General features: G+C 40.0%; 1 protein-coding gene across 7 annotated transcripts in view; it reads right to left on the reverse strand.

Moving 5' to 3' along the window:
* Positions 1 to 17,735, reverse strand: part of TTC23 (tetratricopeptide repeat domain 23) — a 76,420-nt gene that overhangs the window by 33,729 nt on the left and 24,956 nt on the right. For all 7 annotated transcript variants that reach the window (XR_012920088.1, XM_012764530.3, XM_012764538.3 and 4 more), the window contains exon 6: positions 10,436 to 10,613. Coding sequence is in view for 6 of the 7 variants with exons in the window: in XM_012764530.3 (XP_012619984.1) it covers positions 10,436 to 10,613 (178 nt within the window). In the remaining variant the exon portion in view is untranslated. The remainder of the gene's footprint in view (positions 1 to 10,435; positions 10,614 to 17,735) is intronic.

Genomic DNA, 17,735 nt, shown 5'->3' on the forward strand with positions numbered 1-17,735 from the left:
TGAGATTGCTGAATGGGTTACTTGCCCAAGATATCACAGCTAACAAGAGATGGAGATAAGAGTCTGACCTTGACACTGACTTCAGATTCTACTTTTTCTACCACATCCTGAATGTTGCTATTCCCCCACCTTAGCCTGAGGTGGCAGACATCACTAGTTGATGCCAGCACACTCCCCAGGGCCCCCTGATTTAGCCCCCAGGAGCTATGACTCATCCATGGAAGCTGGCATAGGAGATGAAGTCATCCCAGTCGAGCATCCTAGCCTGGACCAAGCAGTTCTTGCCCCTCTGATGACCAGCTGAACACATTTCTGAGGTTGTAATCAGGATGGAGCCATCATCTTTGACTCTAGACTGTCCCCTTATTTTTCCCATGTTAAAATCTCCTGATCTGCTAGCTCTAGACTTTTTGTAATAGGGGCTACCCCAAATTGAGATTGCTGGCAAGAACTTTTATTGCCACATTAGAACAGTTAGATTTCTTCTTCATAAATGCTAGCAATAACCTTTGCTTTAAAACTACTTTTCTTATTATAGTACATGAAGAATTGAATAAATGATTTCGGCAACACCAAATTAGTCCTTGTCATTGATTTGGCATCAAAGGCCCAATCTCAAGCTCTGACTTGAAATGCTTTTAAAATAACGGGCAGTCTGAAATGCAAGTGCATGTACGAACAGACAACGGGCGCCACAGGGATAGCGTCACACTACTACATGCTCAGTGTTTGGAGAAAGGAAAAAAGAGAGGAAACACCTCCCCACATCCCAAAAAAAGATGAAATGCAAGTTGAACCATGTTTACTTTGTGTTTTCCCCTTGGTTAACTATCACTAAAATCTCCTATTTGAGGAGAATAATCACTGTGTGATGCCAGAGGAGGTTTAACTCCTATTGTATAAAGACCCAACACACAGTATTTTAGATTGATTAAAACTCAAAATCAAACAAGATTTTTTATTTCGTTTCTTTCTACTTAGTGTTATAATTTAAGAAATATAATAGATGTCTATCAAAATCATTTTCAAATGAATAGTTATATATTCTGGAAGTACTGTAAGTTGCTTTTTGCCTTAGAGATAGAAAGCAAGGTGTTTTCCAAGAGCAATATTGCTCACAATATCAAGCAAGCAGGTCCTCAAAGCTTAAGGGGATCTGAATTTATCCCCAAATGTCATGGCCTCAACATTTTTCTGCATGAGATGCTAATATAATCAAACATTTATTATTCAGCTCAGAAATTTAATCCCTGATCTAATTTATTATTTGATGTTCACAAAGCTTTTTAAAAAAGAAGGGGGGGTGTGTCACCCATGATGTTTAAAATGTGCAAAATTAGCATCTCATTTATTCAGTGAAACTCAATTCGATTCAGTTTAATTTAATTCAGTCCAATTCAATTTATTTTCATTTTAAAATGCTTTCTACATGTCAGATATTGTGCTAACACTAGCAATTCATGAAAAAAATTAGGCATGGATTTCAGTTTTAAAGGATAGTTATAAAATGTGAAATAGTTTCATTCTATGTAGACTTATGGACACTGCCCCCTCACTAGGTTTTAGCACCTGACTCAACAACTTCCTCCCTATCTTACCCTACTCCTGTCATCATTTTCAGGGATTTCAGTATCCGTGAGATTGGCAGGAAAGAGATGGCACATGTGAACATGTTAATGGAGGGAAAGAGGTCAAAAGAATGATTCTTGGCACAAAAGAAACCCAAGTTGGGCATGCAGACCCCCGAGGCACGGGTGGGTAAGGGAGGGGGCGTTTGCTGTAACTGGAAGGACGAATCACAGGGAAAGGAGCAGGGCCTTGCAGCAGAGGGTCACAGCCCACCTGCAGGGACCTGGCGGGGAGGGCTGGGGATGGAAGCCCTGTCTCCATTCCTTCCACGTTCAGGCTGCGTGCCTCTCGGTCAGAGGCCGAGGGCAAGGGCCTGGGCACTCAGACGGTACTTACAGGCCAGCCTCTGGGGCACAGAGCAGGGCTGAGAGGGACTCTGGGTGGAGCTGAAGGAGCAAACGACCCGGCTGACACCTTGGCCTCTCAGGGTTTTGACAGACTCATTATCTTCCTCTCCACTCTCAGCCGCCCATTCCCATGGTCACACTCTGTGCCTCATCCTTGCTTACTCTGTGCCACCTCTGGGTCCTCCAGCTCACAGACCCACTTTGACAGTTGGAGGGACCTGGCTTTATTGCATCCATGCAGCTCCTAGTCCCCTACTCCACTGCCTCCAGATTCTTACCAGCCATCTGCCTGCCCCCTGCTGTCCCTTCCCTCCTGTCCAGCTGAGAGTGCACCATCCATTGCATATATGGAAAATGTCCTTAACCCCACGGAAGCATTACTGTAGATGGTGAAAAATGGGGGACCATTTAAATATCCATCAGCAGGGGAACGAATACACTGTGGTTTATTCCACAAGGATTGGACTCTCTCTATATTAACATAGGTATATTTCAAAAGCATATCACTGAGTGGAAGAAAACCACTTGCAAATGGATGCAAATGCCATGTCACCATTGATTTTGAAGCTTTTTTTTGGAGCAGAAGAAGCCAAACAAAATCTTCCATGGTTTTCTGATATACTCAGCAGGCAAATGAGGGGCTACTCTCAAGGAAGCAGGTGGAGGGGGCCTGGGAGCCCACCTGCTTGCTCCTACCCAGCTGCCCCAGAACAATCTCCATGGGACATGAGGGCTCAGGGTGACACAGACTAGGAACTACAGCACACACTAGGCAGTGAGTCCTCCTGAGGGAGGGAGTGCAAAGGAGGTTTACCAAGCTAGTGATTAGATTACACATAATCTTTCCAAACTTGACCAATGTTCATGATTTTGGAATAATGCTTCTTTTGCTAAGAGAACATAAACACCCTGTGATATGCATCTGAGAGCATTTAAGGACTAGGAACCACAGTTCACAGAATTACAGGAGTCCTGCTCGCCTCTCCTGGCTTTCCACATGAGCCCAAGTAATGAACCAGCAGGGATCTGTCACTGACCACACTTACTTCTTCTTGTTATTTTTATTTTTTTGAGACAGAGTCTCACTTTGTTGCCCAGGCTAGAGTGAGTGCCGTGGCGTCAGCCTAGCTCACAGCAACCTCAAACTCCTGGGCTCAAGCGATCCTACTGCCTCAGCCTCCCAAGTAGCTGGGACTATAGGCGTGCGCCACCACGCCCGGCTAATTTTTTGTATATATATTTTTATATACAATGGTCAATTAATTTTTATATATATATAATGGTCAATGGTCACTTAATTTCTTTCTATTTTTAGTAGAGACGGGATCTTGCTCAGGCTGGTTTTGAACTCCTGACCTCGAGCGATCCACCCGTCTCGGCCTCCCAAAGTGCTAGGATTACAGGCGTGAACCACCACGCCCTGCCTCCTCATTATTTATTAATCTCCCTGGGCTTGTGTTTCCCCTCACATCTTTGCTGTTTGCAATATCTTTTTTTTTTTTTTTTTTTTTTTTTGAGACAGAGTCTTGCTTTGTTGCCTAGGCTAGAGTGAGTGCCGTGGCGTCTAGCTCACAGCAACCTCAAACTCCTGGGCTCAAGCGATCCTTCTGTCTCAGCCTCCCAAGTAGCTGGGACTACAGGCATGAGCCACCATGCCCGGCTAATTTTTTCTATATATATTAGTTGGCCAATTAGTTTCTTTCTATTTATAGTAGAGACGGGGTCTCGCTCTTGCTCAGGCTGGTTTCGAACTCCCGACCTCGAGCGATCCGCCCGCCTCGGCCTCCCAGAGAGCTAGGATTACAGGCGTGAGCCACCGCGCCCGGCCTTGCAATATCTTATGGTTATCTGTTTGTCAAGTATTATCTTGAAACTGAGGAGGAATGTTTACTATCTCCAAATCTCTCAGGCTGCTAGAATGTTGGACAGGGTTAAAAAACAAGCAAATAAACAAATTTTAATATCCCACATTGCACAAGGTCATTATTTGGAAAAACTCATTTGCAATAGCAACTACGTCAACCCCTGCCAAGGTGCAGAGCAGCTGTTCCATTCTGGCGCCCCGTGTGCATTCTGGGGGAAACCACCGATTTGTCACGCCAGTCCAGCTGCCAACAGATGCGGCCAGAGCTGGCAGACTCTTATCTAAGCAGGCCTGTCCCTTTAGATTTGTAAAATGTGTAATATTTCTTGAAAAGAAAGTTTGATGACTAGTAAAAGGACGAGAGAGTATTTCTGTTTATGCGGGCGGAACCCCGTCATATGAACACTCAACTTAAAACCCTTGGAGGGCCTGAGTGTGGAACCCCAGCTCTTGGGGACGGGATGGGTGCCAGGGGAAGAAGGGGATAGTTCCCTGCCCGCACTTCATAATAACTAGGGGTTCACTGACAGAAAGAAATCTCCTCTCCTGCAGCAGAGTGGAAAGTAAGTACACAGCAGCTCAAGGTAAATTTGTGGACTTAAACTGAATATATTTACTTTGGAAACAAGAACACTCAAGGGGAAGACAATAGAAATCTTCAACTTAGTAACAGCCAGGATCTCTTTGTAGAGCTGAGGCCTGGCACTGGGGAGGGACAGAGGGAAAGAGGGCCGGGACACTGATTAAGCACCTTCGTTTGCCAGCTGTGGTGCTAAGTGAATTACATGCGCCACCTCACTTCACAATGACCAGTGAAGTTAGCAGCCCGGTTTCTAGAAAGGGAAATGAAGCCTCAAGAGATGAAGCCACTGGCTAAAGGTTACATGGTGGGTTAGTGGCAGAAACAGCTTCAGACTAAGGTCTGTAATTCCAAATTGCAGACTTTTCTAGTCTAACACCTGGTTGTTGAGAGGGGAGAAGTTACAGAAAGATGATTTTCTAATCAGTGTAATGAAGCACTTTGGAGGACAGAAAAGCAGCGGATGGTGCATGGAGCAGACATCAAGGTGCCTTCCCACAAGAGTCTGTATCTCTGCTTTGATTCAAGTTTGTGCCTTAATTCTCCAGAATGAAGGCCACTTGTCATCGGGAGGCGTGAGCTTGCTACGCTTCTTTTATAACTGACCGGCTGTGAAGCTGCGTCGCTTTCCCTCGCTGCCCTGCCAGAGCTGGCCATGCCACCCTTCGGCTTTAAGCCGACACCCTTATGCAAGACAGGGTCAGGTTGCAGCCCCAGGTCGCCAGCCACTCCCTCTCCTCTCCCATCTCTGCGGGGCAGGGAAGCCTCTCATGGCCACACACACCACGGGGGCCTGGGGCAGCCGGGGGCCCTGGGGCAGCCGGGGAGTCCAGGCTAAGGAAGAGATGGAGCCGGGAATCCCTGGGGGATTAGTTGAACGGGTCGTCATTAGGGGCACAGAGCACTGGGAGACTGAGTTCTGAGGGCCCTGGACTAAGTCAGTTTCTTTTAATAGACAGAGAACGTCCTCAATGGCAGCTCTCCAGTTGTCAATTTTAGCTCCTCCAAAGGCTGGGGAGAAAAAGCCCTACTCTCTGTAAGGGTTAGCACCAAAATAGATGTCTCAGGGGCTTATCTGTTCTTCTTTTGGTTGCAAGTGTGTTTTCCCAAAACTGAACTAGATTTTTAAATGATAAAAGTATTACCTGCATATGACTTTTAAGAATCTTAAGTGGGAGAAAAGAACAAACAATTAAAATTAAAAATACTCCCTCCCTGTGTCTGCAAGCCTCACCCTCTCTTCCCCTCATTCCCAGTCTGATTCCTTGTAGCTAATGGCTATGAACACTTTCCTGTACATGGTTCGAGAAAACACACACACACACACACACACACACAGGATCACAATCTGGCCACACCCTTGGGCTCTAGCCACAATGGTCAGACAGTTTAAATTGCATGTCTTTAATAATGAGTGAGGCTGAAGATTGTTTTTGTATGTTCATTGGCCATTTGTGTTCCTTCTATAAATTATTCCTGTCTTTTATCCACATTTTTAGTGAGTTGTCTTTTTATCTATATTTTATAAGAACTCTTTGTATATTTTCCTCTCTCAGACATTTATTTTTTGACTTTATGATATATTGTCACAGAGCAGTTTTTCGTTTTTATGCTGTCAGATTTATCACTCTTTCTTTTTTCTTTTTTCTCCTCTTCTGTCTCCTAATCTATACCCATCTGTACACATGCAGAGGAAAAATGTTCAACAAGTGTCCACACAGGCCATTTCTAGGCAGGAGGTCTGGGTTGACGGGTGACTCGTATCTTTGTACTTTTCTATATGGCTTGATTTTTTTTTTTAAAATAAAGAGCATGTATCATTTTTATAAAAAGTAGTTGTTACTTACAAAGAAACAGTAATCTTCTCCTTTGTGGTTTTGGATTTATTTCATTCTTAGAAAATGTTTATAAAGAATCAAATCACAATTTCATTCGATATCTTTCCTAATTTTAAACGAAAAGTCTTGAATTTTAAGAGGTTTTTTAAAATTAAAAATAGCATCACTCTGATGATTTATAACAAATGAATCACACATTATAGTAAATACACAGCAAATAATTAGAGCCAGTCAGAAGAGCTGCCATTTGCTGAGTACTCTGTACCCCTCAGTCACTCTAGGCCTGACCAAGGCCAATAATTTGCCCAGAGCTGGGACCCAAAGCTAGATTTTCTGACCCCAAAGCCTTCAGTAGAGCAACTGATAAACTCAATGATTTCATTATATTTTGCAAATCTAGATTTCCTAAATTTGGGAACTACTGAGTGGCAGAGGTACCCTGAAAACTGAAAAGAGGGATATGCAATTCAAGGAAGTGCTAGAGAAGTGAAAAGCAATCCAAGCTAGTACAGTGTTAATTTATACACGCACCCATAAACACACTCTTACTCACATAAGTGAAATCCTGCCATTTTTCTTTTGGATAGGAAAATAAGGTTTTATTGCCAAAATCTGCCATGAGGAGTTTCAGAAGCAATCACATTTCCATGGTTTTCTCACAGACCCCTGCTGCAGAGAGACGGATGGGGCGGATGACAGCTCTTTCATCAGACCCTGGGACTGCTGCCTCCCTTGGGTGGTGGCTCTGCAGGACTTCGTTTCATTTTCTCCATTTTAACGGGTTAGTTCCTAAAATACACTGGAACTTTTCTACATTCTACAGGAAATAAAAGGTCTTTTCTCTCTGGGCGTTTCTCTCACTCCAAAGGAATGAAGAGGGAAAAACAACAGGGAAAATAACAAAACCTCTTTGTGTGTACTTAAAAAAAATGGCTTTTAGACACAGGTCCCCTTGGAAGGCTGTGGCCACATTGTACCTTTCTGTATCTTAGGTAGAAAAGGGAAGCATTGACAAATGTTTAATAATTACTGTTAATAAATAGAAGTTGCTTACACTGGCAGCAGGCCTAATAGTTCACACAGCACTTTCCATTTTGAAACTTTGAGCAGTTCTGTGAAGTAGATAGGGTCTTTTGTAGGGTTTCTCTCTCTCTCTCTCTTTTTTTTTTTTGTAAGGAGCTAAATCACTTGCCTATAATTAAACAGCTGGTAAACAGAATAGTCTTGACTCTAACCCAGATTTTATGACTTCGAATCCAATGTTTTTTTTACTTTACCAAGCTATCTCTTTAATGATGATCTATATTTATTTAAAATACTCTCTAATCTTTATTCATCTCAAGAATAAACAGCAGTGAATGGTACCTATCAAACTTTACAAGGATTATAAAAATGTGTGAATTCCTTTACAACTTGGATACAGGGAAATACTAACTTAGACTGAAAATCTAAATGTAATACCAGGAAAGTTTGAAAATTTGAACACATTAAGAAAATTTGCATGGCAAAAAAAAATAGCACTAATTATAAATGAGTTCAGCAAGGTTGCAGGCTACAAAATGAACACACAAGGTAAATCAAAACAACCCTTTGGGAGAATGACAGTATGAATTAAGAACTGTGACATATTCATATCCCTCCTTTCAGCAGTTTAACTTCTAGACATTTGTGCCAGCAAATAATTCAAGAAAAAAAAAAAAAGGTTTTTGTATCAGGATATTCAGAATTATTGATACTAACAAAAAGTTGCAAACCACCAGTGTCCCTGTGCTCAATAAGCAGTGTCATGAGAAACCCGGCATAAAGCTGGACTCCTCCACCTCCTTCACTCCCACATCTGCACAAGGCCCCAGGCTTGTCACTTCTACTCCCTGCATATCCCCTAGATCTATCCCCATTTCTCCATTCTCCCTGACAACTGAGTCCAGGCTGTCACCCTCCCCTGCCTGGACTGCTGCAGTCACCATCTCTGAGCTATCTTCCCACTTATCTCTCTCTCTGCCACCCAGCCCATTCTCTATACCACAGCGTGACCCTTCCAGACTAATTATCTGATGATGTCAATCTTGCTGCTTGAAAACCTTCAAGTGCCCTTAGGAGGAAGCTCAAATTCCTTAATATGACTTTCAACACACACCTAAATGATACCCATCTTTGGCCTTCACCATGCCCATGGCCCAGGCAGAAGGAGCCTCTTGCAGTTCTCTGAACGTGTCAAGCTCTGTCTCACCTTTAGGCCTCTCCACGTGCTCTGCCCTACTGCCTGGCCTAGTCTTCCCCAAAAAGCCTCTCTTAGTGCTTTTTGAAACTGCTCTCTACATGAATTATCTTTGTTTCCTCACATCTCACTTGTGATACAACCAGGTTTCTGTCCTCATCATTGCCTCAATATTCCCCTCGACAAAGTCATCAATGAAAGAAAAATAAAAATAACAGAAAAGGGAAGAAATAAAGACAAAGAGAGAAAACGTAAAACATCAAATGTAGCACTATGTACCAGGCACTGTGCTAAGCTCTTGGCAAATATCAACTCATTTTTCCTCTCCAGAACTCCATGTCATCCAAAATAGTGAAAGGTATCAAAAAATGTGAGATAGAGTAGATACCCCTTTTGTTTTTACTTTTCTTTCTGTTTTTCTGACAATTTTTCTTTGATCACTTTGATCAAAGAAAGTGATCACTTTGATCACTCCCTAGGTGATCACATCTCCTTAACAGACATAAGTGGATGACTTTCTGACCCATTTTCTGAGTTCCAGCCCTGACTATCTAACCGCCTAGCTGTCTTTCTACTTGTTTGCCTCACAGGCATCTCAGTCTCACCATCCAAATGGAGCCCACCCCCCTCCATCACCCTCACACCTGTTCCCCTCCGCAAATGGTACAAACATCCCCTCAGTGTCCAGACCAGAAGCCTGGGAACCATCTTTGACTCTCCTCCCCATAACCAATCCATCTCCACGCCCTATCAATTCTGCTCCTAAATCTTCTCAAAGCCATCTACTTCTCTTCATCCCTGCTATCTTCATCCTAGTTCAAGCCACCATCATTCTCAGTTTCGGGTCTTTCAATAACTTCCCAACCGGTCTCTATATCTACTCTCGGTGCAACCTCCCCAATCCATTCTCTACATATCAGCCAGGACAATTTTCTAAAAAAACAAAAAAGGTGTGAATCTGAGCAATGCCATTTATTGGCTGTGTACTGCAGGGCATATTGCTCAACCTTTCTAATTCTTGACTTTCTTATCTATAAACTGGAAATAATAATATGTCACAGAGTGGTAATAATAAGTGAAAGAGATAATCCAGACAAAGTTAGAGAATGGGGCACTCTAACAGACTGTGAGTAGGAACATAAATTGTTAGACAAATTTAAAAAGAAGTAGCAATAAAGTATTCTCAGTATCATGTCTTTACATATCCTTTGAAATAATAGGAATGGGTTAGCATTTATCTTACAACCTTTATAGGAAAAAATTTTCAGAAAAATTTTTTAAAAAGTGCTTTTAGCAAATGATATGATATGAAGACATCATGATGACTGTGATGGTTAATTTATGTGTCAACTTGGCTCAGCTATGGTGTACAATGGTTTGGTCAAACACTAGTCTAAATGTTTCTGTGAATATACAATATTTTGTAGTTGTGATCAATATTCACAATCAATTGACTTTTAGAAAGGGAGATTACCCTCAATAATGTGAATGGGCCTCATCCAATCAATTGAAGACCTGGAGAGCAAAAAACTGAGATTTCCCAGAGAAGAAGAAATTCTGCTTCAAGACTGCAGCACAGAAATCCTGCCTGACTTTCCAGCCTGCTGGCCTGCCCTATGGCTTTCAGACTTACCAGCCCCCAAATTGCATGATCCAATATTTATTAAAGGATAAAGAAATAATACTCAAATGTTGCACATAATATGAGAAAATCCCCCTCTTTTAGAGAGTCTAAGCTCTCTGTGGCCTGTGCAACCCATAACAGGGAACCAGCATCCTGCACTCACCCACTTGGCCATCTAATAAGAAAATCTTTTTTGAACATCTACTCTAGGCCAAGCGTTTTACTTATCTAGAGAAAATGACAAATCCAGTCATTTTCAGAGCTGCTATGCTGCTTGTATCTGTGGAAAGCATTGGGTCTAGAACAGCTTTGGTGGCTAGGACATTGCAGCTTACCTGCAGGAAATGGTTGATGGCTGTGTCGTGGAATCCCAGGGCTTGCTCTACACCTGCCAATTCCCTCAATATTGGTACACACTCAACACTTTTTTCACCTTTGCTGATCTCAATGTATTTCAAAGCCTCTTGATAGTGGGGCAAAGCTTCTTTTGATTTCTTCTGACCTTGATATACCCTAAAAAAATCAAAGAGATTATTTTTTAAATAATTAAAATAAAAAATACTGAAAATATACATGAGCTAGTAGTTAGGACTTGACTCTCTGACCCCTGGTGTCCAGGTTTGTTTCCTTGCCAGTTTAGCTTTTCCCCCAAGAGGTAACAGGGCTTAGTGGTGGGATGAATTTAGGGTACGGACTTTGGAATCGCCAGGAAACTTCAAGTCCTGCCTCTGCCACTTAGTATATGTATGACCTTCAAGTCACTCAAGTGTTTCCTCATCTGTAAGTTAAGGATAATAACAGTGTCCATGTCATTGGGTTATTATGAAGATTAAGTTAGTTCATATTCATAAAAACACCTAGAACAGTCTCTTACATATAGTAAGTGCTATGTAGGCATTGGAATTAAAAACATAAAGTACTTTATAAAGCGATAGCAAAAATGAAGGATGCTGAGATGCTGATAACTGATCTGTTGAGAAAATTTAAAAAGTTCCCAGTATTGGTGAGAATGTGAAGCACTCTCATTAACAGTTCAGGAGAATATAATTTGGGCATAAACTGATCTATATCAAAATTCTACATACATATATATATACACATACTTGGCTAATTCCACTTCTAGGAATTTACATTAAAGAGATACTCTGCCAGGGCAATAAGATACAGACAAGAATGTTTACCTTAGCATTCTCTATAATAGTGGAAAGCACTTAAAATGCACCAACAGGGGACAGTAAGTACATCTGCACTGGGGAATGCCATGTAGCCATTAAAGTTAATGCCGATCCACATTTACTGACCCAGGAGTACATCCATTCTACATACTTCCACAAAAAAGGCAGGTTACAAAAATATTGTATATATTATCTCATACATGTGAAATTTTTATATCTAATCTACATGTATACATTGCATAGAGAGATGTCAAAAGGATGGTCACTAAAATGTCTCTAAGCAGTTGGATTATGAGTGATTTTACTTTTCTTGTTTATGCTCTTCTAAATTTCCCAAATTTTCGTCTATGAAACTATATTACTTTTATATCATAAAAATACTACTTTAAAAATTATAAGTAAAGGTGGAAGTGGGAAAATATTCCTATAGCTTCTTAGGATAAGAATCTCTCATACAATAAATGTATCCCTGTATATTGTTCAGCAAACACAAAAATACACATTTAAAAATAATCTTCCCCAAAATATTTGTGAAGACTATTAAGAACCTTTTCTTTCATGGAAAAATTTTACATACAAAATTCATAATGAAAGCCCCTCCTATTTTGGCCTCTGCCCCAGAATCTTTCATACGAAAAGGCCTTATGATTCCCAAATTGCCAATGAGCAGACTGAGACAAAGTGTGAGAAAGTGACTAAAAGACCACAAAAAATAGGTCTTATTTTCAACTCAATCATTGGGTATTTTTCACACCTATCTTTGCTCTCCAAAGGAATTAACTAATAGAAATAAAGACACGTTTTAGATCTGTGGTCAGGATGGCCATAATGGAATAAAAGGGCTGATCGAACAGTTTATGAACTTGGATACCTTCTATAATTGTGAATAGGTTTAAAGCATAGGAAGAGGTCAGGGTTTGATATATTCCCAGACCAAGTAGGGCTATAGCTTGCAGCAATTCTAATCTTGGAAGGAAAAAGATTAATAGCTGACCTGGTAACACTGGGCTTCCCTTCTCACTTTTATTGAGCTCAGAATGTAGTGGATAATCATTTGCAAATATCACACTTTATTTTTAGAGAGAAAACCCCTAGAATCTTTGGTGATAGAAAGCGGCTCTGAAACACATGGCTGTTAAAAAGTCATTTAGCCAAATAATTAGATTCCTAGTAGACAAAGCTTAAATAATTGGAAAGAGGGGTAAGTAAACTGTGGTCTGGGGGCCAAATCTGCTCACTGTTTGTTTTTGTAAATAAAGTTTTATTGGCACACCCATTTGTTTACATATCATCTGTAGCTGCTTTTGAACAATATGGCAGAGTTGAGTTGTTGCCACAGAGACCATATGGCCTACAAAGCCTAAAATATTTATTATATGGGCCTTTAGAGAAAGTTTGCTGACCTCTGGATTAGAATCTACATTAAGTTACTTTCAAAATGACTTCAGATTTTTTTTCCACCTAATTTAGTTTTGAAAATTCAGACAATGACATAGAAATTTGAGCAGAGGAAAACAATCGTCATCTTTTTCCTCTCTCAAGTTCATAAATGACACAGTATGCCAAGGAAGTAAAGAATGGGTCCTTTGTGCCAAACGATGCCTGTAAAAGTCACAGAAGAGTAATAAAGCAAATTTGATGATGTTTACCAATAGAGTTTCATGTGGGAACTGATTTAAAAGAAAGCAATAGTCCAAGCTAGTCCAAGCAATAGTCCAATCAAGTTCATAAGTGAGAAAAAAAAATAACAATTAATTAATTAATATATCAAAAGTCCTTTCCTTTCTGAGATAAGTCACTAAAGAAAAGTGTTCGGGGGTTTGAAATGGTGGAGACTGGGGATGACTTGTAGCCACCTACTGACTGCGTTAGCCAAAAGCACAGCATATTGCTCTAAGTTAACACCAGGTCACCCTTTGGGGTCTCCAAAAAGTCACCCTTCAGATACCTGGCTCACAGAGAAAATTTTATGGAAAAGAAGACAAGATAAAAAAGCAGGGCATTCTGTGCAAGTACTATAGCAGGAGTAGAAAACCCAAACTGTAGTCTGAGCATTCTCACTTTAAAAGTTTGGGAAAGGACCTAGCGTGGTGGCTCACACCTGTAATCCTAGCACTCTGGGAGGCTGAGGTGGAAGGATCGCTTGAGCTCAGGAGTTTGATATCAGCCTGAGCAAGAGCCAGACCCCATTTCTATAAAAAACAGAAAAATTAACCAGGTGTGGTGGTGCGCTCTTGTAGCCAGTCTCAGCTACTCGGGAGGCTGAGGAAGGAGGATCGCTTGAACCCAGGAGTTGGAGGTTGCAGTGAGCTGTGATGACACCACTGTATTCCAGCCGGGATGACAGAGTGAGAGTCTGTCTCAAAAGAAAACAAAAACAAAAACAAAAACAAAACAAAAACTTGGACAAGAGGCAAGAATGTCTCTGAACCTTGGTTTCCTCATCTGAACACTGGTGTCCAATAGGGTTGTTGTGAGAATTAAGTAAGATGTCCATGAAACTACTTTGCAAACAAAGGCATGCCATACAAATAGCATTAAATGCCTATATATAACCAAATATTTTGTTCCTTCTCCTCCCAACCTGCACTCTATATGGAATAGTCTCAGGTTGTTCTCAGTTGAAATGGGTTCAATTGTGGTCCCAGCTCCACCCTACCACCACCCACATAAGATTTGGGAAAGTAAAATTAATAGGCAGAATCAGTCAAACGTACTGAAATTATTGTGCAAGTGAAGTAGGCATTGTCTTATCCAACTGAGCTTTTAAAAAATTTTAGAATAATTTGTTATAAGAATAATATATATTCATCATTAAAAGATAGATGAATAAAAATAAAACCATATATAAAATTAGATCCCTCACACCATGTACACAAAGGTTCCAAGTGGATTAGAGGCCTAAATTTAAAAAGCAAAACTTTGATATGCTTGAGAGAAAATATAAGGAAAAGTAACCCTGTGACTTTGGGGAGGGAAGGATTTCTTATGTAAGATACAAATAGTACAAGTCAGAACAGAAAAGAGAGGTAAATTTAGTCACCTTGAACATAAGAACTTCTGGGCATCTAAAATCAAAGCAAACTATATATTGGGAGCACACACAATATATGTAATCAGCGAATAACTTGTTTCCAGAAATATAAAGAATGCCCATTAATTTATAAGAAAAAATGCAGACAGACCAATAGCAAATGGGCAAAAGCAGTGAACAGATAACTCACAGATCAGGAATTCCAAATGCCTAGCAAATATATGAAAAGATGTTCACCTTCACTATCAGGTAAGTGCAGTTAAAGAAATCATGAGGCTGGGCACAGTGGCTCAGGCCTATAATCCCAGAACCTTGGGAGGCTGAGGTGGGAGGATTGCTTGAGGCCAAGAGTTCAAGACCAGCCTGGGCAACACAGGGAGAGCCTGTCTCTACAAAACTAAAAAATAAAAATAAACATAAAGAAATGATGAGATATAATTTTGCATCCATATGGTTGACAAAGATAAGAAGTCTGACAATATTAAATGTTGGTGAGGATGTGGAGTGATGAGAATTTACACACCCTGCTGGTGGGAACAATAAATTGGTGGAAAGTGTTTGGCAAACTCAGTAAAGCTGAACAAGTAAGCAACTCCACTCCTGGGAATATACCTCAGAGATAATCTTGTATATGTGCCCAAAGAGACATGGATAAGAATGATCATCCAAATAACGTTTATAGTAGTCAAAAACTGAAAGCAATTCACATATTCACGCTCATGAGAATAGCTAATTAAAGTAAGGGAAAGTCAGACAATTAAACCCTACATAGAGGTTTAAAATTAAGAGACTAGAGCTGCATGTATCAATTGGTAGGGCCATATCTCAAAGATACAGATGTCATGGGGGAAAAAAGCAAGCTACAGAAAGAAACATACATATAAAATTTAAAAATATGAAAACTAATACATATTTCTTATGGCTATACATGTATATAGTTAAGGTACAAAAACATTCAGAGGAATGAAAAAGCACTAAATTCAGCATAATAATTGCCTATAATGTTGGGGAAGAAAACAGGATTGGGGAGAATGCAGAACAGGCTTCCATTTATCTGAAATATATTTTGTAAGCTTAGTAGTGTGTACATGAGAATTTATATAAAAACAATCTATATTTTTATATGCCTAAAATATTTTATTAAAAAGATGAACAAATAACACACTTTATAGTTTAGTGTGTACAAAGAATGAAGCACATTCCACCCCCCCTTCCTTGAAGTTGCCGTTTTGTGGTATCACAGGGTCCTGGCACTAATGTGGCCAGAAATGGAGGCTATCAAACTAATACTACCCATTATGAGCCGTCTGAAGCTCATTGAGAGTACACTATTCACATAAAAGAAAAGGCAAAATAGAAAATAAAATTACTTTAGTTTCATGTTGTATTTAATAAAAATGGATTTGAGAGAGCACCATATCAAGAAATAACTAAATTATAGTCTTACCTCCATCTCCAACTCACTTAAAGCATCAGTCAATTTCAGGTTATCTTGTCTGTTTCCATTTTCTCATATGTAACGTTTGGGATAGCAATATTTTGTCCTTTCCATTTCTATCTACCTGCCAGGGATGCTTTGAGGATTTACTATCTAGTATTCCCATAAATGTGTTTGGTAACTTTAGGAAACACACTAGACAGATGAAAAGATAGAGAATTTTGAACAACAGAATGTGGCAGTATGTTAATTTGGCAGGTCCACAACTTAAACCATGGCATATTTTATTGAATGAAAATATATACACAGTAATCCTAGAGAACACATGATGAGACACTATCTCATTTCAGACAAGTTTCGGAAGATCTTACGGGGATGGAGACTTGTTTTAACATGCAATAAACAAATGCGATCTCTGGTATTATTAAGACAAGAGAGAGTTTCCTTTTAAAAGCTCTAGAATTTGGCAAGAATATTGAGCACTAGTGTAAAGGAAAGGCTTTATGGGAATGTCACTGCTGATCATAAGCTGATAAGAAATCAATCCTGAAAGAAGAAAAGTGGGGTTTTCTAAAGTCAAAATGAGAAAAGATTTACATCTGGGTCTGTCTCTGCCACCTAATACATACAGGTAAAGGCTTTGCTCTGTTGCATGCATTGTGAGGTTTCCATTCTGCATTATAATTGTGATCCACGCCATGGTCAGGAGCCCAGGCACCAGCGTTTGATAGGGCACTGCTGTGCCACTTTCCAGCTTTGTCAATTCCCAGCTGTGTGACCGTGGAAGTGACCTCACCTCTCTCAGCTTCAGTTGCTTTATTTGACAATGGGAATGTTAAGAATATCCACCTCATAGGAAAGACTAAGGATGAAATGAGATGAAGTCTGTAAAGTACTTAGCAAGAGCTGGACACAGAAAGTGGTCAATAATCAGTACCTAATGTGGTTCTAAACAAATCATTATTATTATTTGATATATTATTTTATATGTATATAGAAATATATTATTTTATATTTATGTGCTATATTAATATTATTAACATATAATCATTTAAAATCATATTATTTAAATCATTATTATTATTTGTTTAGAAAAAATGTACATTATAAGGATATAGTGTCAGGAAGTAAAGGACAAAAATGCAGTGCTCTAAGATATTTAAAGCTTTAGGGGATTAAAGAAATAGAAGATAAAGTATATGAGAGTAATCTGTGTCAGATTGTTTTGTGGTTTCCCCACATTCAAAAAAATTATCTTTAAAAGATCAGATTGTGTGTAAGTTAAGAGCATCTCCTTCTTCAATCACAGGAATATAGGATTAGGAAGAATGCAAAAAAAAAAAAAAAGTGATTTCTTTCTTGGTTAAGTAGCATGAAGCATTCCAGGCACATTTCCCCATGGGAGGAGCTGCCAGGAGAAAAGTTTCCGCTGGAGAACAGCAGGACATTGCCAGGGAGCCGGCCAGGGAGAAGCAGGACTTTAAACATATGAGCATTTGTCAGAGCCTTTATAATCACAAGAAAAATGCAGAGGAAATGCAACTTAGACATAAAGGGCCTCCAGGTGATGGTACAACTAAAAAAATTTTAAACAGCTGAGCCAAGAAAGCAAGAGTTAGATTTAGGAATGAATTACTGGATCAATTCAGGGAGGACTGTGTGATCTAAGAAAGGTATTATGGCGTGTCAGAAATCCCACTGAGAAGCGCTTAGGGGAAGCATGTGGAACTAGGTAGAATCCTGTCATCTTAATGAGGTGATGGCAGGTAGACACACACACTGTCCCACTTGCCATTTCACTTCTCCATTATCTTCCACTCCTTCCCAAGAAGTACATGCTAAGGGAGAAAACTTCCCCATTCCTTTTCCTTTCTGGAGACCTTGTGTTAGAATCACTTTCCAAATCTCGTGACTTCAGTGAATCTCTTGCCTGAGAGCAAGACAAAGAAAATTAAGCCTTAAAAAGTAGGCACATAAAATTATCTGAT

Source organism: Microcebus murinus, chromosome 7 (genome assembly GCF_040939455.1).
Source record: "Microcebus murinus isolate Inina chromosome 7, M.murinus_Inina_mat1.0, whole genome shotgun sequence".
NCBI classification, from domain to species: Eukaryota; Metazoa; Chordata; class Mammalia; order Primates; family Cheirogaleidae; genus Microcebus; species Microcebus murinus.